Source organism: Megascapheus bottae, chromosome 25 (assembly GCF_031878675.1).
Source record: "Megascapheus bottae isolate mThoBot1 chromosome 25, mThoBot2.hap1, whole genome shotgun sequence".
Taxonomy (NCBI): Eukaryota; Metazoa; Chordata; class Mammalia; order Rodentia; family Geomyidae; genus Megascapheus; species Megascapheus bottae.
Genome location: NC_143533.1, coordinates 5500588 through 5521887, shown reverse-complemented (window position 1 = coordinate 5521887; position 21300 = coordinate 5500588). Strand labels below are relative to the sequence as shown.

General features: G+C 46.0%; 1 protein-coding gene across 2 annotated transcripts; it reads right to left on the bottom strand.

The window, feature by feature from the left end:
• Positions 1-4991: 4991 nt before the first annotated feature.
• Positions 4992-19675, bottom strand: Gp2 (glycoprotein 2). Of its 2 annotated transcripts, none has more exons than XM_090358087.1 (12): positions 19542-19675; positions 19264-19338; positions 18523-18677; positions 15749-16189; positions 15234-15344; positions 14374-14585; positions 13593-13741; positions 11753-11998; positions 10206-10368; positions 8080-8164; positions 6015-6056; positions 4992-5439 (listed from the first exon to the last, which is right to left on the bottom strand). In XM_090358087.1, the coding sequence occupies exons 3-12, from the start codon at positions 18596-18598 to the stop codon at positions 5381-5383; spliced, it is 1584 nt and encodes a 527-aa protein (XP_090214213.1). In that variant the 5' UTR covers positions 18599-18677; positions 19264-19338; positions 19542-19675; the 3' UTR covers positions 4992-5380. The 2 variants fall into 2 exon arrangements, with proteins under 2 accessions (XP_090214213.1, XP_090214212.1); XM_090358086.1 differs by having other exon boundaries at positions 18523-18655.
• Between the last annotated feature and the right edge of the window lie 1625 nt (positions 19676-21300).

Sequence of the window (21300 nt, the reverse complement as noted above, 5' to 3'; positions counted from 1 at the left end):
ACTGGCTGCTCCATAGAGAGCAGCCAAGCCCGGACCCCAGAGGCTGGCATTGGGCTGGACTGGCAAAGGCAGTTGGTTAAGTTCCCATGACCGACTTATCAGGATAAGCACCTGGGATAAGAGTCAGGAAATATGACTCCCGGAATCACAAGAGTCTTGCAAGACTTCAAGACTATTGCCACAACAGTAATATTAGCTAACATTTTCTCAAGGCTAAAGGTTTCCCTAGCATGGGTTAGAAGCTGAGGAAAAGAGGGCCAGGGTAGACTGCTAGAGAGAGAGAATTCATCCATGGAGACATCAAGGGTGAAGGCTTGTCTTTATGAAGATCCACTGGAAAGATTTTGAGCACCAAGAGGACAGCATGTACAAAGGCCCCACAAGAGGAAGAGACCCAGGGATATTCAAGGAACCAAAGGCCATGGAATTAGCAATGACTACTGGGACACTAAAGTGTCTGGGAATGTTGAACTCATTGTATATAGGTACAGTCCTCATGGGAAACCATGTGCCAATGTTGCTAAAGCTACATATGCCTCTGCCAATAGAAATGTGTGTGTGTGTGTGTGTGTGTGTGTGTGTGTGTGTGCTTTCTCAAGTGGATGTACAAGAAACCAACATAGAAGGCAGAGGCAGAATGACCACGAGTGCAAGTCATTGAGCAGTCCACACAAGATAGCCAGATGGTCCATGCCTTTTATGCCAGTGTATTATGCTGGGCATGGTGGCAACACATCTGAAATCCCAGATATTCATGAGATACAGTCAGGAGGAGTATGGTCTGAGGTCAACCCAGGCAAAAGAAGGTAACCTTATTTTTAAAAATAACCTAAAAGCAAAAGGACTGGGAGTGTGGTCTAAGTGGTAAAACACTTGTTTAGCAAATGCAAGGACTTGTGTTCAATCCCAAGTACCATCGATTTAAATAAAAATCCCAAGCAGGAACATCATGGCTACTACAATTATGTTACACTTGCAAGAGGAGGAACACAGACATGGCCATTCATCCCAAGACCAGAATTTTCAGTGCTACTTTTCTACCAGGGGTCTCTCTGGTGGGGCTCTTCAGCAAGGTAGACCAGTTGCCCTGAGTTCCTAAAGAGCAAAGAGAGGTCAGCTAAGGAGCTAAAGACTGGGCAGCAGCCCAAAGCAATCCATCAAGGATTCCTCTTTCTGTGCTCTCCATTTTCAAACCATCTCCCTTCTGAACCAACCCAAAGTGGAGGGCTCTGAGGCCAAGATTTCTAGTGGGAATTTATGTGGAAGTAGCCCCAGGCTAGGTCAATGAGTCCTGGGCTGGGGCCGGAAGTTTGACATGCACAGTTTGTCAATGACCGAGTCATAGATCCTCAGGCCTAGCAGCCAGGGCATCATTAGGTTAATTTACAGATGACTGGAGAGGAAGTGAGTGGTGCAGTTGAGCTCTCACATGGCATCAGACTGAAATATGAATTTGTGAGTTCTTGGCCCATTGAACTCTGCGTGTTGTTTCCTTGGGGACGGAAGAGAGGCCTGGGTGATTTCATCTGAGAAGTTCTTTCTTTGTCTCTTGGGTCCAGTGACTCCTCTTAATTCCTGCTTAGGGTGGAAGGGTCTCAAGGAATGCTTCAGGAAGAGTGCTTTTATTTATGGTCTCTCTCTTTCTTTTGTTTTATTTTTTTTACTGTGTTTTATTTATTTTCGAGACGATACTTATCATGTATCCCAGGCTGGCCTCCTCTGGCCTTTAGTCTCCTGAGAGCTGGGATTACAGGTATGTAGGATTATACCCAGGGAAGAATGCTTTGTTTTGTTTTAGGTTATAGGGCTTGAACTCCGCCTGGGTGCTATGTTTTATCGTGCTTAATTAGAGATAAGAGTCTCACAAACTTTCCTTCCTGAGCTAACTACAAACCACAATCCTCAGATCACAGCCTCCTGAGTGGCTAGGATTACAGGCATGAGCTGGGCTTGAAGAATGCTTTTGGCTAGGATTTTCTTTTGGGCAGTCCTGTTTCCTGTGACTCTTCCCCCTGATTCTGACACTAAATAGGCCTGAACCAGCTCCATCGCCATTATGGCATGCCTCGTCCTCCTGAGTTTTCTGTCTCTTGGCTCTTCTCAGCATCTCACTTCAACTCTCCCTTGTAGTTGATCTGATTTGTTAGTATTGTTTTTCTGCTCTTTCTTTTCTCTCCTGCTCTCATGGATCAGTTTTGTGATGGTGTCAAATGTATTCGAAGGGCTGCAGGTCTTTGTGACAAGATTTCACCAATAGACACTCCTAATTTGACCTATCAAAACATGGCTTCTCCATTTCTCATGACTGACTTCCCATACAACAGTGTGCTCACACTCATACTCAGTACACACACACACACACACACACACACACACACACACACACACACACCATACACACACGGTACAATTCTGAGGCAGATTTTTTTTATTATATTGCTCATATGGGAGCATATTTAAGGGATCCTGACTTCCATCCCCAGATTCTGTCACCCACTAATGATGCAGCCTTGAGTGAGTTTCCTAACACTTGCAAATTTCAAGTTCCTTAGCTGTGAAGGGAAAGTCAGAAGTACTTGCCTTCCACAGGCTAAATAAACAAGGATGCCTTATCTGTATGCTGGGAAGCTCCTTAAATCTATCTGTGCTTTAGTTTCCTCCTCTGTAAAATGGAATCTGAGCTCCCGTCTCAAAGGCTTATGGGAAGACTGAGTCAAAGAATCAACCAGGAAACCTAAAATGTTTGGCAGGTCGATTGGTCTGTACTGAGTGTTCATAAAGAATAATTCCATGTGTTGAAAGGAGAAGGAATTCCCTTCCATATGCTCCTCAGCCCTGTTTCCAGCAAATATAATTTTTTTTGCCAGTCCTGTGCGTCAGCTCAGGGCATGAGCATTGTCCTTGGGCTTTCTCAAAGTCAGAGCTCTAGCACTTGAGCCTCAGCACCACTTCTGGCTTTTTTCTATGTATGTGGGACTGAGGAATTGAACCCCGGTCTTCGTGTATGCTAGGCAAGCACTCTACCATTAGGCCAAACTCCCGGTCCCTCCAGCAAATATAATTTTTAAGACTGACTTTCTCTCGGAAGAGAGAGTATAGGCTCCTCAGTTAAGTGGATAGGAATTTTTTTTAAATGGTAGACATCATGCATAATGGAAATACACTGTTCATCGTGGAGCTTCTTCTTCCCATAATGCCTTGGGTCCCCATTCAACCAATGGGGCAGTACACAGACAAGCCATTGAGCAATCAGTGTGAAGCCCAGGGGAGGAGAAACGGGAGAAGCCCCATGCTATAAAAGCCACCATTTGGATTCGTCTTTGGGGTTCCTTCTCTAAGGAATGTCTTTCAGTGCTTTCTTGTCACTTTGAAATAAACGTGTTCTGTCTGCTTGAAACACCTTCCTGCCTTGTAATTTTCTCATGAGCCCATACCCCTGGAAGGCACTTTTTAGGAGAAGCAGCTTTCACCATTTAGTCAAGAACAGGAGTGAGGATGGTGGTGATGATGGTGGAATTATCATCCGCACCAACACTTCTCCACCCTCCCTCATCTTTATTTCTCTGACAAGCCTGTGAAGCTGTTTGGGCAGAGATTCCCTTTAGCTCATAGAAAGGAAGCAAGTTGGACAATGATGCCTGGGATATAGGACCCAAGGGTTGTATTCTTTAAAACTCCTCTAGTGATTCTGGAGCCAGGTTTAGATACCACCATAAGACCCAGACAAACAAGACTCCCCCTCATTTCTCTACCAACACAGTCGACTTATAAGGTAGCCCATGAAACAAGGCTGCTTTTGTCCTTAAGAACAAAATTTTAAAATTAGAGGCTCCTAGAATCTGGGGTTTTGCTTGGTCTTCAAACAAATGTCCTATTTTTGTGGGCCTTTTACATGCTAGGCAAGCTTTCTACTATCGCGTTCTTCCCCGCTACGGCCCCAGCACCCAAAGCTTGTTTTGTTTTGTTTTGATATTTGTGTTCAAAAGCTCCTTTTTATGACTTTGTAAGATGTGATTGCTGATTGGTTGATACGTGTATTGTTTTCTAGACTTAACTTAGTTCCTCAAGGCCAGTGCTCTATCACTTACAGCTCTACTTTTAGCTTTTGTTGTTGTTGATTGCAGATAAGAGTCTTGTGGACTTTCCTGTCCAGGCTAGCTTTGAAGTACAGTTCTTAAATCTCAGCTTCCTGTGTAGCTAGGAACACAGGCAAAAGCCACCCGTGCCTCAAATGAGAAGAGACAGGGAGCTGGAATGTTCCTATTCAATCCACGGATGGACAAGAAAGAAAAATAGCTCTGGAGAGAAGAGCAGAGGTAATGGTTCAGGGCGGGTGAAAGATGGAAGGATGAACAAACTTGGACATCTGGTAACCGAGGTATTATCTCACACCACCCACCTGCATGCTTCTTTCTCCCTACCATTAATTCCCCTTTGCTTGAGTTGTTGAGAGTATCTATTTCTCACAATCTCACCCTCGCTGAATAAGGTGACAGCATATCAAACTGGCTCCACAACCAGGGATCCTGACCCCGCTTCCAGACATTCTCCTTGCCGCCATCTTGAGGGACTCCAGCACTGGTGGCATCTTTGAGATTTTCATCAAATGTTTTCCAGGAAGATGGGCACCCCATGGTTTGTGCTTTGTGCTAGGGCCATGCACTCCAGGATCTGTTTCTGCAGGATCTGTCAGCCAGGACTCATGGCATAATAGCAGACTCTCAATATAATGAGCAGAACAAATGCACTGCTCTCACATGAAGAGGGGCTCCCTGGGATGGTGACATCTCTACATCCAAACCGAGCCACTCCTCCAGCTTCTGGGTCCTCGGGGTAGCAGTGTGCCTAGTTCTAAGCCAATCACTGGTGTGGGGTCAGAGGCAGGGAGCTAGGGGACCAGTCTTCCCTTTGAGGATTCCCCAAAGTGCCTCCCATAGCTGTTCCCATGGTGACCAGTGAAACGAGGATGGAAACGCATCAGAGGACACAGAGGCAATGCAAGGGTCAATATGTTTGGTTCATCAGCAGTCAGGAGAGAAGACGCGAGTGAAGGATCAAAGTCATGGCCCTTTCCATCCCCACCATGACAGGACACATCTTTCTAGGAGTCATCAACCTATTTGATATTTCTAGTAAAGGCTGGAGCCACAGGATTTGCTTTCCAAGTCCCACAGATGAAGGAGAAGAGAATAAGACCAATCCAGAACCAACTTCCACAGTGAAATCAAGATGTCCTCAAATGTTAAAGGAGGTGAACACTCCCCCCAATCCTTGTCTGCCCCTGTGATGTGTGGATGACCCCGCTGTGCTGAAGATGAATGGAAGTCATTGCTAGGAAGGGAAGAGCACAGATTTCAAGGCTGGATGCCTAGCTGGGTTCTCAGAACAGCCAAGCTAGGAGTACAGACAAGAGGAGGCCAGGCCAGGCGAGCAGGAACTCTGAAATACAAAAAGCAATACAATCAGGTGTGGGGCTCTGAGATACAGCAGCAAACATGAGCTTCTTTCATTGTCACTTTTGCTGCATGCGATGACAAAGGCAAGCATCCTCATACGGGGTCTGGGTTACATGGCAAGTCACGTGGGAGATGCAAAGCCACGGAGTCATCCGCTACTTTTCTCCATGTTGTACTGGGCATACAGGAAAGTAATTTGGGCTCCCTACCCCCCAACCCCACGACTCCTTTGCAGTCCACATCTGACCAATCAAATGAGAGTAGAAATCATGGGTGTCATGTGGAGGCTTGGTTCTGGCAGGGTCCTGCCCTCTCAGCAGGTGACAGATGCTTGAAGACCCATGATAAGAATGGCAGGGATAAAGGAGTTGCCAGAAGTTACCAGAAGGTAGCAGGAGCCTGAGTTCTTGACAACTACATCAGAACTGCAACCTTTTCTCCCCCCGGGAAATTATATCATGATGTCAAAGACACAGAGCCAGGCACAGACAAGTGCACTGAGGAAGATGAGAAGAGGAAAGGGAAAGAGTCAGGAGGGTTTCCAGGAAAGGCACGTACCTGCGGTGCTGGGGCTTCTGCTCATGACACCAATCTGTGCACCTGTGGACGAGACAATGACCAACCCTTAGCTGTGCAGGGCAGCTGAACTGCTGGGGATTGTGACAGTTCCAGACCTTCCTGCATCTGGTCTCCACAAACCCTGGCAATCCTGCCTCTGTTATATCTGATAGCAGGCACTTTTGTTAGTATTAAAAAAAAATTTAACAGCACCAGAGCTTGAATTCAAGGTCTTGCTCAGTCACTTGGTTGGCTTGGCTGATTCTCTACTACTTTAGTCACACCTACAGTCCGGCTGGTTTTGTCGATGATTTTGCCAGACTGTTCTTCCAGGATGAACTTCAGATCTCAGCCTCCTGAGTAGCTTAGATAACAGGTATGAGCCACCAGTGTACATCTTGACAGACACCTTCCTGAATGTATTCCATGCATTTTGTTTGTTTGTTTGTTTGTTTTATGTTGGTGGTCCTGGGGCTTGAATTCTGAGCTTGGGCACTGTCCCTGGGCTCCTTTTGTTCAAGGCTAGTACTCTTCCACTTGAGCCACAGCTCCACTTTTGACTTTTTCTGTGATTAATTGGAGATGAGAATCTCCAGGACTCTCCTGCCCTGGTTAGCTTGGAACCACAGTCATCAGACCTTGGCCTCCTGAGTAGCCAGGATTACAGGCAGAAACCACCAGTGCCTGGCTGCCCTGCATTTTAAATTCAGCTCTCCACATGACGGAAGTATCTGCTATGCATCTGATTGATGAAAAGGCCCAGGCTTACCAATGTGGAGAAACTTGCCAAGTGGACCTTCCCACTGACTTTGGTTTCAAAGAGGAACTTCCAGACTCCCTTCATTGCCTAGTAACCCTGGGACCCCAAAAGTTCAGGGCTTCATAAAAAGTGCAGAACAATGTGGGGCAGTACCTCCTGTATGAGCCAGACTCGGGCTCCTGTAAAGGTATGTGATCTAATGTCAAACACATTGATAGCATGGTTCCATGACAATTTAGGGCAAAAATGATTCTTCTATTCGTTTAAGTTTCTGGACTCTTCCATTTTTTTTCCTCTAAGGGAAATCAAAATCACAACAATCCTGCAACCCCACATGAAGGATGGATGACGCTGTGAAACAACTGGAGCAAGGCCTCCAGGTTGCATCTCTGGAAGACTGTCCTTGAATTTGGGGAAATGCAGTCACTTGTCGGAATACACCGCAGTGAATTTAGGCTGGAGATGGGATGTAGACTTCACCCACAGAGCCCTGAGTTATGGAGACCTGGAAGAGGTGCAGTGAGAAGGTCCTGTGCTTGGAATCAGACTGAGCTGATTTCAATCCGAACTCCTAGCACACATGCCTGGGGGGGAGGGGAGGGGAGGTATCTCAGCTGAGTCCTTTTGCCTCACTGATTTCTCTTCTGTACAATGGGCCCAGAGTGCTTGCCTAGCATGAATGAAGCCCTGGGTATGATTCTTCAGTACCACATAAACAGAAAAAGCCAGAAGCGATGCTATGGCTCAAATGATAGAGTGCTATCCTTGAGCAAAAGAAGCTCAGGGACAATGAGTTCAAGCCCCAGGACTGGCAAACAAAAATGTGGGCCCAGTTCTAACAGGATTAGCCAAGCCAATAAAAGATAAAGCTCATCCTGGTTTCTAGCATATGAGAGGTCCCTGGCAAATGGAAATGTAGCTCTCTTTCATGACAGGATAGATTCACCAGTGGTGGCTAGACTAGCGTCAGAAAGCCCTGAGTAGCCAGCTAATGGCAGCTTAGGCCTGTAATCCTAGCTACTCAGGAGGCGGAGACCTGAGGATCCTGGTTCAAAGACAGCCCGTGCAAACAAATCTGAAAGACTCTTACCACCAATTAATCACCAGGAAGTAGAGGTGTGGCTCAAATAGTAGAGTGCCAGCCTTGAGTGGAAAAAGCTAAAGGGGAATGCTCAGGTCCTGAATTCAAGAGCCAGGATCCAAACACGTGCATCCATGCCTACGTGGCTGGTATTGGTGGCCCCAGACATCTGTGGCTGTCAACAGTTGGATAGCTGGCCTGGTCACCAAGATGGGGACACATACCTCTCTTAGTGATGGGTCCCAAGTCCAGAACCTGGGCTAGGTCAATGGCTGCCACTTCACTGCGGAGTTGACTTCTTGAACAGGACTGGGAGATTTAAAAACAAAAACAAAAAGCAAAGATTCACATATCCAAATTGAAACATCTGGCTCCTATGCAAATTGTCCAGCCATAGCATCCTGGCCTGCAACCAAGGCTTATCCACAGCTTGGCCTCCTTCTTTTCTGTCTTTTTTCACTTGTTTGTTTATGCCACTACTGGGGCTTGAACTCACGGTCTTGTACTCTCGCTTGCACTTTTGCTCCTCAAAACAGGTTCTCTATCACTTGAGTCATACCTCTATTTCCAGATTTTTGTTGGTTAATTGGAGATCAGAGTCTCTTGGGGATTTCTCTGTCCCAGCTGGCTTTGAACCATGATCCTCAGGTCTTTATTTCTTAAGTAGCTAGGATTCTAGGTGTGAGAAATCTTGCTGTCTCATCAAACAAGGCTGGGTTTAAATCTCATCTCCACTCTCTGTAAGCTGTATGATTTGGGGACAAATGATTTTACTTCTCTACGATGATTCAATAACACCTGTCTGGATTTAAGGATTTAAATGAGGCACACCTGGAGTCACAGTTCAGCTCTAATGTTTTCCACCGAGCCTCCATACAATAAAGTCAATTAATAAACTCTACTTAAAGGGCTGTTGAGAGAGTTAAATTAGATGAGACATGGAAAGTCTTAGCATAATGTTTGACACACGGTAAACACTGATAATAGTCAACGCTGGATGAATATCCATTATCTGAAATATCTGGGACCAGATGTGTTTCAGGCTTTAGAATTGTTCTGAATTGTTTGAAACACTTCTGTAGATATTATCAATCAATCGTGCATGATCTGAAAATCAGAAACTTCAATACTGTTCCAAAATCCTGTGCTCAGCCTGGTCTCAAACTCACTTTACAACCTAAGCTGGCTTTGAACTTGTTGATTCCCCTGCCTCAGCCTCCTGAGTGCTGGGATCAAAAGTTAAATATTTTGGGCCCAGAAAGTTTCCAACTTCAGACCATTTTTGGATTTTCGGCTCTTCTGGAGTCAGGGATGGTCGGCTTGTGTTATTATAATCATTCAACAAAATTTGTTGTGTCGGACGCCAGTGACTCATGCCTATAATCCTAGCTGTTCAGGAGGCTGAGATCTGAGGATCAGGGTTCAAAGTCAGCTTGGGAAAAAAAAGTCCATGAGAGTCTTATCTCCAATTTATGACCAAAAAAAGCTGCAAACAGAGCTGTGGCTCCAGTGGTAGAGTACCAACTTTGAATGAAAAAGTTAAGAGTCAGCACCCGAGTACTGAGTTTGAGCCCTAAGACTGGCACACACACACAAAAAAAAGTCCTGTGTCAGGATGAGACTAAATGAAACGAACTCTAGGATATGGAAAGAAGAGGTTTATCTTCGTGATTATTGTTCTTAATGTACTATGTGAAGTTCTTTTCTCTTTCTTTATGATTAATCTTATGTGGTTACTGCATCTGATTTTGTTATCTGGTATATTGTATATATATGTGTGTGTGTGTGTTTATTTGTTTAGCTGAAATAGGGAATGGAAGGGGAAAATAAGATGATTGGAAGGGAGTGGGGGGAGGGTTAGGGAGACAAAAACATGAGAAGGAGTATCAAGGTTTGAGAAGAAAAGCACCCATTACCTGATGAATGTAACTCTAACCCCTGTATACATTATCCCAACAATAGAATACAGTAAAAAAAAAAAAAAAGTCCTGTGTCAAAGAAAAGTATTCTACCTCTTAGAGACACAAGAACTGACTATAAAGGATTGTGGGGTGGGGTGGGATAGAAGGGTCCACCCTTCTATCTCCTTTTCCTCTACCCTCACAGTTTTCTATTCACCTATCTGTAGTCACATCTCTTCCAGCATCCATCCAACCAACCAACCCACATCCATCCATCCATCCATCCATTCACCCATCTTTCTCTCCATCTTTAATCCCAAATATATATGTATACATACACATGTATGAATATAGAGAGAGAAGGAGGAGGGAGGGACGTACAGAGGGAGGGAGAGAGAGAGCTTGTTGGGTACCAAGCTCATAATAACCCAGTCCAGAGAGATACTCACAGGTTGGCACTGTTCACGAAGGGAATCGCAGAGATGAACCTCACAATGCAGGAAAACAAGGTCGTAATCTCCAGCAAACTTGAACATCTGGACGGAGAACCGGCTTTGTGCAGACAGCCCATTTTCCACCACACTGATAGTGGAATCATGTTGATTTGGGCAGCTGGGAAAGTTAAAGGGCAGAGGTGTTAACTTCCACGCCATCACACTGGCAAGCCCCGGCAAGCCTCCCTCTAGGTCCTTTCATCCTGGCAGCATGTACTTTATTCGTCTCTTTCTCTTCCATCAGCTCACGTGCTATAATCCTTTTAAGTTCCAGGCCAGCCCAGCCTAGCTAAAAAGGGATGCTGACAGGTTGGTTAACTTGACTACTCAATGTTCCTTTTCTATTTTGTGTCAGTTTCTAGGGCTTACACTCAGGGTCTGGGCACTGTCTCTGAGCTTTGGTGCTCAAGGCCAATGGGCCACCACTTGAGCCACAGCTCCACCTCTGGTTTTTCTGGTGATTCATTGGAAATAAGAGTCTCATGGACTTTTCTGCCTGGGCTGGATTGAGCTGCGCTCCTCAGATCTGTCTCCTGAGTAGCTAGAATTATAGGCATGAGCCCCTGGTACCCAGCAGAAGCCTCAATATTTTTATCTGCAAAGTGAACATACTCATTCCCTTTCCTCCTCTCACAGGAATGAGTTGAGCATTTAATAAGGTATATTACTTACCTAGCCCAGAACTCAGCACACAGCAAAGTCCCACAATAAATATTATCCAGTATTGTTACTGGGATTTCAAGCATGATCTATAAGCACACATTTTTCTTTGTTTTTGTCAGTTAAAGGTATTAAAGTGATATCTGTCCCATAAATATCTGTCATATCGTTTTCATGTTGGTCAATGCTAGTGCCTGTAGCACTAGCATTGTTACTTAATTGAGCTCTTTTTGAACCCTGACGGTACTGCCACAGTTATGACTGAAATTGCTAGTGGTATATGCCTGTAATTTTAGCTGGTCTGGAGGTGGGAAATCAGAAGGATCTCAGCTTGAAGCCAATCTGGGCCACAAAAGTTCAGGAGACCCCATCTTCACAGACAAAGGTGCTTCTCATACGATGTGCACCTGTCATCTTAGCTACTCAGGAAGTATAAATAGGAGGATTATGATCCAGATTGACCAGGGAACAATGCAAGATTCCTCCAAAGTGGGGAAAGAAAGACTGGAAGAGTAGCTTACGTTGTAGTAGGCCTGCTAATAGCATGCATAGGTCCTGAATTTAGGCCCCAGTACTTCCCTTCCCACCCTCCCCAAAAAAGAATATTGAAATGAAATAATTGACATTGTTACACTCTGTTCATCTTAGTTTCATGAATACATTGAGCTTAACAAGCCATTCCTGTGACATGCTTAGATCAACAGGTATGGTTATAATGTCATTCCGGGATCATTTCCCAATGAGGTAAGCCAGCTTAACCAACTATCAGACACGAAGGATATGAACATTTTCCTTCCCTCCCCCTCCCTAATTTTATTCAGCTCCAGAGAGTCACCTGATACCTGTTTCGGATGATGAAGTATTTCACAGGGTCATCTTTGTCTTCGGTGGGAGTGGCGTAGCAGTTCCTCAAGAGCAGGTTAAACCTGGAGGTGTCACCTCGCTCCAAGATGGTGCCCACATACAGCATAGATTCCACTGGCAACACCACCTTGACCCCTTCATAAGGAAGCGTGTAGCTCTGGTCTTGGAAGAGTGCCATCCTGACTGTGAACTCTCCCTCCCCATCCACACTGATATTCAGGGAGCTGAGATGAGGGGAGGCACAAGAGGGGGACACATCAGGTGTTGAGCAAAAAGAGAGCAACAGAAATCAAGTCCTATTGCTGGGTGTGGTGGCTCACGACTGTCATCCTAGCTACTCAGGAGGCTCAGATCTGAGGATTGTGGTTCAAAGTCAGCCCAGGCACTAAAGTCCATGACATTCTTATCTCCAATTTACCACGAGAAAACCAGAAGTGGTGCTGTGACTCAAGTGGTAGGGCAATGGCCTTGAGCTGAAGAGCTCAGAGACACACCTAGGCCCAGAGTTGAAGTCCCACAATAAAGAACAAAAGAAAGAAAGAATGAAAGAAAGAAGAAAGGAAGGAAAGAAAGAAAGAATGAATGAAAGAAAGAAAGAAGAAAGGAAGGAAAGAAAGAGAAATCAAGTCCTATGTCTGTAGAAAGATGCACCTCTGCCCTTGAACCAATTCAATCATCCATGCCCACAGAGCATTTACCAGCTTCTAGGTGCTAAACCTGACAAAAAAGGTGAGTCTGCCCTCAGGACTTCTGCTGACTTTTCCCCACGTGGCAGGTCAGGCCCATCTCTCACTCAAAGCATAGGGATTGGAGCATACCACCATCACCTTGTTATGGACAGTGAACCTTGGGACTGGTCCTAGGAGTTCACACTTTTCAACCCCAAATCCTTTCTCTCCACCACACCATCTTCAGTTAAAAGTCATATTTGGAGGGAAATAGGGACAAAAACATGAGAAGGGATAGCAATGATTGTTAAGAAATGTACCTTCTATCCGGTGAATATACTGAATGTAACCCTTCTATTAATTACAAAAAAAATTTAAGTCATCTTTGAAGCTGGGTACCAGACATATTTGAAGCTGGCTCAAACCTCTCTGATCCTAGCTACTCAGGAGGCTGAGAGCTGAGGATAGTGGTTCCAAGCCAGTCTTGGCAGGAAAGACCATCAGACTCTTATCTACAATCAATCACCAAAAATCTGGAAGTGAAGGTGTGGCTTAAAGTGGTAGAGTACTAGCTTTGAGCCAAAAAAAAAAAATAAAAGGAACAGTACACAAGCCCTGAGTTCACGTAAAACAAGGCACACGTTTTATGAGTAGGATTCTGGAACTTATCTCGCAGAAGGGAATATTGCTCATCAAAAAACACAGATTGAGTTTGGAGAAAGAGAGAAAGAGAGGGGGGGAGAGAGAGATGTTCAACTGCTAATTCTATCAGTCACTATTTACAAATGAGGTGAATGTGATGTAGGAGAAACATGGTGTGCATTGAGTCAGGGACAGAGGTCCTAGTCTTTCTCTGGAGGGGTGGAGGGGGTGGGGGTCCAGGGGAAATGTGGCAGCAGACTTGAGGACTAAGTTGAGATCACCTTTGACTGAGTACACAGCACCCCACTGAAACTAGAACTAAGTAACACTTTGGGTAGGATTCCTCTAGGCAAGGCCTTTTTCTGTTTCATGAACCATCCACAAATGCTTGTGGAATAAACAATGAAACAAGTGGATACTCTCAAATGAGGTAAGGGAGAAACTGTACTGGGAGTGAGTGTCACTAGAGTCGGGGGATATGGGTTGAAGGGCAAGGTCAAGGCCTTACCTTACAATAGGCTGAAGCGCAGTCTGAAGGCTAACCTTCATATCCAAGGGGTAGGCGCACTGGAAGTTGATGTTGAGGAGAAAGTCCCTGATGATAAAGTCACTGGTCAAGGAGAGGGTGTTCTTGTAAATGGCATGGGTTCCATTTCTCTTTGGTATAAAAACAAAAAGGAATATTGAATGGATCGATGTTGAACTCAGAGCTCTCTCATTCCAGAGTCAAATGCTCTCAGTCTTTCAGCCACCTACTTTCTGGAGGGGTCGGAGGTGAAGGAACCATCTCTAGCATAAAACCAGGAGAATCCCAAAATTAAAAAAAAAAAAATGAAAGCAGGGACCAGGAGCATGGCCTAGTGGTAGAGTGCTCCCCTAGCATGCAGAAAGCCCTGGGTTTGATTCCTCAGTACCATATACACAGAAAAAGTCAAAAGTGGTGCTGTGGCCAAAGTGGTAGAGCACTAGCTTTGAGAAAGCCCTAGGGCAGTGCCCAGGCCTTGAGTTCAAGCCCCAAGACTAGAAAAAAAAAAACAAAAGTGATACATGACTGATCCTGGAGAGGAATCAAAAGGGTGTCATGATTGCTTCTTGGTGTTTTCCTCTCTCATCTCCTAATTAAAGTTCATCATAATCCTGTCTTATATTGATGGAGCGTCCATGTCAGACCCATGTTGGACTCTCCATACACAATAGACCTAGAGAGGTTAAGTAGTTCACAGCTACTAAGACAGGGCCTTCTAGCCTGCCTCTGGCTCTCTGGCAGTGGTGGCATGAACGACCTTTACCTCCAGAATATTCCCACAGGCATTGGCCCGCACGGGGCTGGTTGTGAACACCCAGTTTCCATCCTCAGTCTGCATCACACTGTTGCAGTTCAGGTCTTTCAGGTAGGCAATGATTTCTTCCCCAAAGCCCAGGGCCCCCAGCAAACACTTATCCAGCTTCACTTTGATCTCCTCAGCCCCACAGTCCAGATGAGGCTGCACATTGAGAGCATCTGGAAAGCCACGAGTTAGACAGAGTAAGGACATGCAGCTCATGTTCCTCACCCTTTGGATAAACTGAAAGGAACCCCCAAGACCCAGGAGGAATTTACATGCAGCCTCTGCTCCAAGATTTCCAAGACTGCCCTATGTGCAGTCTTGGCTAAGTTCCTGAACATCAGGATATTAGAATTGAAGCTAGGTATTTATTCTACAGAGCCAGCATCCCTAGCCAGGTTTTGCACCATTGCATTCATTCATGCATTCATTCATCCACCCCCCATGTCTATTCAATGAGTATTTCATGAGCATCTGTTATCTGCATCTTATCCCAGTTGGCAAAGGTGAAGACTCTGTGGATACTTGCATACTACACTTGTGGAGTTTTTTTCTTTAATTTCTGTGTTGCTCACCAGTTCCTGCCTGAACCATCTCCTGAGGTCATGGTCTGGAGGCTGGCCTTGACGTTTCCTCTGCTCAGGCCGCGTCATCTTTGCAAACTCACTGGCTTTGTGGCCAGGAGAGCCTGTGGGGTTTCTCCCATGCTCAGCTTTACTCCCCACCCTCGACTCAGATCCACACGTTGTCCTGACCCTCCAGGACTCCCCTGTCCCAACTCTGCCCACTCGAGAGAGGAGCCAGCAGCCCCAGGAACTGCTCACCAGAGTTATTGAGGTTCTGTCTGCAAACACAACTCCAGACACCATCTTGAGCCAGGCATTCCTCTTCAAGGCGACACTCTCTCTCACACCTGCCCGGCACAATGGTGGGATCTAGAAAATGGAGGATGGAGGAAGAGAGTCAGGATGGAGAGTGGGGTGGGTGTGAGATGTCTAAATCCCAACTTTACATTCCACTGGAGTGCAAGAATCTTTCTGAGTGGGTAAAAGACTTCACCCAGGGAAAGGCCAGGCCTTAAGCTCAGATTAAGGCTTCCAGATTCCCAATCTGATGAAGCTCTTGAGGGGCTTTGGAACTATCACCTTCAGAAGACTTACCACATGGATGAAACCCATGGAAGCCCAGACTAAGAGTGCCTGGGTTCAAATCCCCACTTTGAAGAGGCTACTTAACCTCTATGCCCCCCACCCCGGATTCCATGATTGAAAAACCTTTCAAGCCCTTAGAACGTAAAGCAAAGGTGTTGTGAGCCCTAGATATCACTGTTCTTGCTCACCTGTGCAGTACCTCAGGGCACAGTCAGGAGTGCCCTCCAGCCCGTACACGTGGTACCCTCCTGGACAGGCCTTTACCAGTACCTCCGAGTGCCAGAGACAGCAATTTTCACTCCAGTGGGCACAGGCAGTGCGGGTGACGATGCCATCGCCCTGGACAGGGTGGGATCCATTCAGCCACATGGGAGCAGACGTCTGGCATCGAGCCATTGGGACGCAGGTCTCAGGTATCCTGATTCCTCCTACACCCACAAAGCGGTACCAGCCATGCATGTCCTGATCACACAGCGGGTCATCTTCTGTGTTCTCAGTGCTGCGAGAGGGCTCGTCCACCTCGGTGTACGCCTCACAGGGGTCAAAACAGAGGTCAGCCTCAGGAGTTCCAGGGGCTCCACATACCAAGTCCCGCTCATAGGAGCTGGTGTCTCTGGGCTTTCTGTCATCTGAGAAATGGAAAGCGTGTGCTTGTAAAGAGATTATTATGTGACTCATGGTCTTTGGGATTTTTTTAAACCCTGTTCTTCCTCTTGGTTTTCATGTGCCAAGGATCAAAGGAGGCCAACAAGCGCCCAGTCCACAATGAAACCCCAGCACCTGCGGGCAAGATCTTCCCTGAGGATTTTGTGTGGTAGTTAAATGCCCCTGGTATCATGCAAGGCAAGTCCTGCTTCGGTGTGTGCATGTGCACAACTGCGTATGCATGTGCAAGTGTATATGTGTGTAGGCCCATGCACACGCATGGGTGTGTGTGCTTGTGCACGCGTGCTCACTGGCACTGTGGCTTGACATCAGGGCCTCACACTCTCGCTTTGCTTTTGTTTCACTCAAGGCTGGTGCTCTGCTCCCATTCTTAGCCTTTTGCTGGTTCCCTGGAGCCAGGCGCCTCATGCACTTATTTTTGTCTCCAGGCTGATTTTGAACCAGAATATTCAGATCTCAACCTCCTGAGTAGCTAGGATTACCAATCACCAGCACTGTTTGGCCAATATGTGATTCCTGTCAGTAGCCTGCAAGCTCACTGGGGAAACCCCCAGGTATCATTTGAATAAATAAAGTAGAAATGAAAAGGTGTCCCAGAGCTTGTCTTGGATCCCGAACCACTTCCATTCCTAGAAACCTGAGGCATGTTCCCATCCTGCACTGCTGGCTTGCCATTGGGCCCTTCTTTATGGTGGAGTCTTCACCAATTTGTACAGAATGTTTACGAGACTTCCTGGCCACTCTCTGGCTCCCCACCAGATGCCAGGAGCAACTCCCAACCTCACCCCCAAGTTGTCTCCAGGCACTGCCAAGTGTCTATTGGAAGGCAAAGTCATGTACAGTGGAGAAACAGTGATTGAATAGTGTTTGATTTTTGACCGTTTGTTTTTTTTGAGGGGTGGAATGGAGAGGGCCAAGCTGGTCCAGGGCTTTCACCCAGCTCTTTGCCTGTTGTCCGGGGACCGTAGCAGGTCATTAGCTCTTCTAAGACTTGCCTGCAAAAGCGCCATAAGAACTAGTCTCTCTCACCCCTGTGCCTACAATTGTGTCATTTTTAAACCTGGATGTCTGCCTGTCCTATTTATTGACTTACAATGTTTCTTTCAAAGGCTATCTTTAAAATTTGGTTTTATCTTAAAAGGAATGGTGTCCGTGATAACATATGTAGAGAGAACTAAGTGATACTATTTCATATGTATGAAAATAAATAAACAACCATTTAAAATGGTGAAGGAAACTGGGTGCCAGTGGCTTGTCCCTGTGATTCTAACTATGCAGGAGGCTGAGATCTGAAGATCAAAGGTTCAAAGCCAGCCAGGGCAGGACAGTCTGTGAAACTCTTTTATCAGCAATTAACCAGAGTGGGGTCATAGCCCAAGTGGTAGAGTGTCAGCCTTCCTTGAGTGAAAAAGCTCAGCATCCAGACCCTAAGTTCAAGCCCTTACAAGTGGCACACACACACACACACACACACACACACACACACACACACACATTGAAAGAAGTTGTCGCCACTGGAGCCCCACTGGAATTTTCTAGGAGAATAAATGGGATTACTGATATAAAATGCCCGGCAGGACAAATCCAGATTAAGCTAGTTGACTTCCAGTTCCTATCACGTAGTTAGAGTCTAGCTAGTGCCTTGAATGGACAAAGAAGATCTGTGGGGTCACAATCTTAGGACACAGGTCACAGAGGCTTTTCAGAAAGCGATTTTCCAAGCTGTAAATATGTTTGGCTTAAGAAAATCAATGGCTGTCTTTGTTAGTCTTGGATCACATCCCAAACACCCTTGTATCTTCTCATGGGAGGCAGGGAGCTGAGTTCTTCCAAGCCCCCCCTCCAAGGTTCACATGTACCCTCTCTTTGGTCTAAATCCCTTCCTTCTATGGGGTTTCTAAGTCACCCAATCCATACAGTGCTAGGAGATACCAGGCAGGTGGATAAAGCTTTTGCACTCTGTAGATTAGCATTGCAATGCACAGCTGGAGAGTGAGCTTGCCCTAACCAAGTGGACTGGCTGCTTGATCTCCTGGGCACTGCCAGTCTGGGATTCCACCAGACACCAGCACAGGAAACCATGGAAACTGGCTTCCCCTGTCATTCCCAGGGAATTTCCAATCGAACTCAGATTGCCTGATGCCAGATTGCCTTTCGGCTGTCCACATTCTCTTTGATCTCCAGCTCTGAATCTTTGCTCTGAGATACCTTTTGTGTTACCCTCCTCTCCCCGACTCCACTCCCGGCTCCCAGATCTTTGTGGGCATCTGAGATGCCAGTTGAGCCAAGTACTCACCTTGGTGCATGGCAGGTGCCAGGGTCAGAATACAGGAAGCCACGGCCAGCCACAAGAGGCCTGGGCCCATCATCATTGTTTCCTTCAGGTGAGATGCGCAAGTCACTTCAGTGCATGTGCTCTCCCCATGCAGCTACAGGAGAGGAAAGCAAAGACTACACTGGGGTGGACAGCATCCATCCTCACCCTCCAGTGCAAGGGTAAAATGAGAACCCACAGCCTTGACACCACTTTTGCCAAGTTTGTAACAAACAAAGCTCAGCACCATCCTACAGAAAGCACGCTCTCATAAGGTCAAGTTTCAAGAGTTCATCAATCCAGGCAAGATTTATCGGGCATGTAAGTATGCGCTTGCAGGTTAGATAGTTTGCTCAGGCCAGGCACACCTGTTATCCTGGCTATTCAGAAGGAGGCTGAGACCTGAAGATTGTGGTTCAAGACTACCCAGGATAGGAAAGTCAGTGAACTTCTCATCTTCAGTGAACTACTCAGAAAAAGCCTGAAGTGGAGCTTACAGGCTCCAGTGGTAGAACATTAGCCTTAAACATAAAGAAATTCAGGAATAGAGCCCAAGTCCTGAGTTCGAGCCCCTAGACCAGCAAAAACTAAAAATTGCTCGCTTAGGCCCACGTACCCCTGTTCTTAAAAATAGGACTGGCAACTTCTTCCTTCCTGCAGGGCTTCAAAGCAGATGTGATTTCCTTCAATGAGGTACATCAATGACAAGACTAGGGGACTTACCAGGGAGATGAAGTTGACAGCAAGTAAAGCTGAAGAATGTTCCAGAAGGGTGTCAGGACTTCAGAGGATCGGTTTCTGGAAGGGACAGGGAAGACGCAGAAGAAGGGACACAGAAGCACAAGAACCATGGTTTCTAGAGATGCAATCCCCACACTCCTCACTGGGTTCTAGTCTGCTTCCCAGAAACATATAGCACCCCAACAAAATCCAAGGAGGAAAAAGAGAGTCCTCTCCCAAGGATGATAGGAAAGCTCACAGTAGCTCAAAATAGGATTTACCTTGAAGGAAGAACCTGGAACTTTCCTCTCCGTCCTGTATGCTATGAGAAGACAGCCTGCTGTGGGCTTTTTATGGACATTTTCCACCCATGTGGCTCTTCATGATTGGTGCTGTGGCAAGACCTGGGTTAGATTCCCAGGGAAGATAAGCTATTTACCGCAAAAGGTGGTGAAAGAAGGGCCCTACCTCCTCCACCTTCCCCACCCCCCAATCCAAATCCACCCCCCCATGTAAATGCTTCTAGAAAATTCTTCATGCAAATACTTCTCCATAAACAATCACAATATGTGCAGACTGTTGAAGTTTCTGGACAGTGTCAGTTTTCAGCCATTCCTTGTCTCCATTCTAATCCTTATAATAAACCCATGTGTTCAGTTTATTTCAATAAATCAATATTTGATTGGGGTAAATATTTATTCCTCCCCCCTCTGCCACCTGCCGCTCAAATACTAATGAAAAGAAGTATGTAAAGGAAAGTGGTGAAAAAAAAAACAAACAAGTACTTGTTTGCACAATGCATTTTCAAAAGGATCTTGTGTGCCAAGCTAATGACCGGACAGCCGTTCTGGCCTTCATTACCTCTGAGGCCAGTCAAGGGAATAAAGGAGGAAGAATTGCTAGATGAGTGTTTCTTAGTCTTGGCTCACCGCATCTACCCAGATCTTTAATACCAAGATATCGGTGAAGGGTCCATTTGGTCACTGGTGATTTGTACAGAGAAAAATGGGAAGCCCCAGAATTTTCCAGACTTTCCTCCAATCCCTGCAGACAGAGGAAGGCATAGAACTGGCCTGAGAAGGCGGTTCTGGGGTTGAACTCATGGGGTTAATAAAGGAGTCAGAACTTTGGTACAAACAATGGCCTCTGTCTCTTCTCTGTTTCTATGGGATGTGTGTGTGTGTTGCGTGTGTGTGCGCGCGCGTGTGTGTGTCTATATATGTGTATGTGTATGTAGGTTGGTATGTGGGCTTGAACTCAGGACCTGGGCTCTAGGCTCTGTTTCTAAGCTTTTTCTTTCCTTTTCTTTTTGCTTAAGGTTGATGTTCTCCCACTTGAGCCATACTTCCACTTGTGGCTTCTTGGTGGTTAATTGGAGATCGGAGTCTCATGGACGCTTCTGTCTGAGCTGGTTTCAAACCTCAATCCTCAGTCTCCTGAGTAGCTAGGATTACAGGCTTGAGCCACCAGAGCTCAGTTTTCTCTGGGACGTGGTGTTGGCAATGCCTTTTAACCAACCTCAGTCCAGATGAGAACAAGGTACAAGAAGACATTTCTCTATACCTTGAGCGGTTGAGGAATTCCCCCCACCCCCAGCCCTGCTACTGCCCCAAATGTGAATTTAGGAGCATTAGACCTACAGCATAATCCATCACTCCACTGCATTTGTGCAACTCCCACCCAATCTCCAACAGTCATTCTTAACCTTCCCCATCCTTCTACATAGGCGTTATGGCTATCATGGCTTCTCAGGCTAGCATTCTCAGAAGATCTCCTGTATCTGGCTCCAAAAAAAACAAACGAAGGTCACACCCCCTGACTTTGTTCCCTCTCCTATTAGATTTGCTTCCACACCTCCCATAATCATCTTACAAACAGCACCATCTCTGTCCTACCCTACTTTCTTTGTTGAAAAAAACAACAGCATTGGCTACCATCTTTCACAACGCACATAAGTATTGTGTAAATGTCTTCCCTCGTTTATATGTAAGTCCCTTACCAGAAAGAACTCTGTTTTAATTATTTGCTATGTCCTTGCTA

Coding starts and splice junctions, on each gene's coding strand:
- Gp2 (XM_090358087.1), bottom strand. CDS start 18,598: ATGATGATGGGCCCAGGCCTCTTGTGGCTGGCCGTGGCTTCCTGTATT. Junction 13,742..14,373: donor CCTGTGGGAATATTCTGGAG/GTAAAGGTCGTT, acceptor TTTATACCAAAG/AGAAATGGAACCCATGCCAT. Junction 6,057..8,079: donor GGGACCCATCACTAAGAGAG/GTATGTGTCCCC, acceptor TCTCGTCCACAG/GTGCACAGATTGGTGTCATG.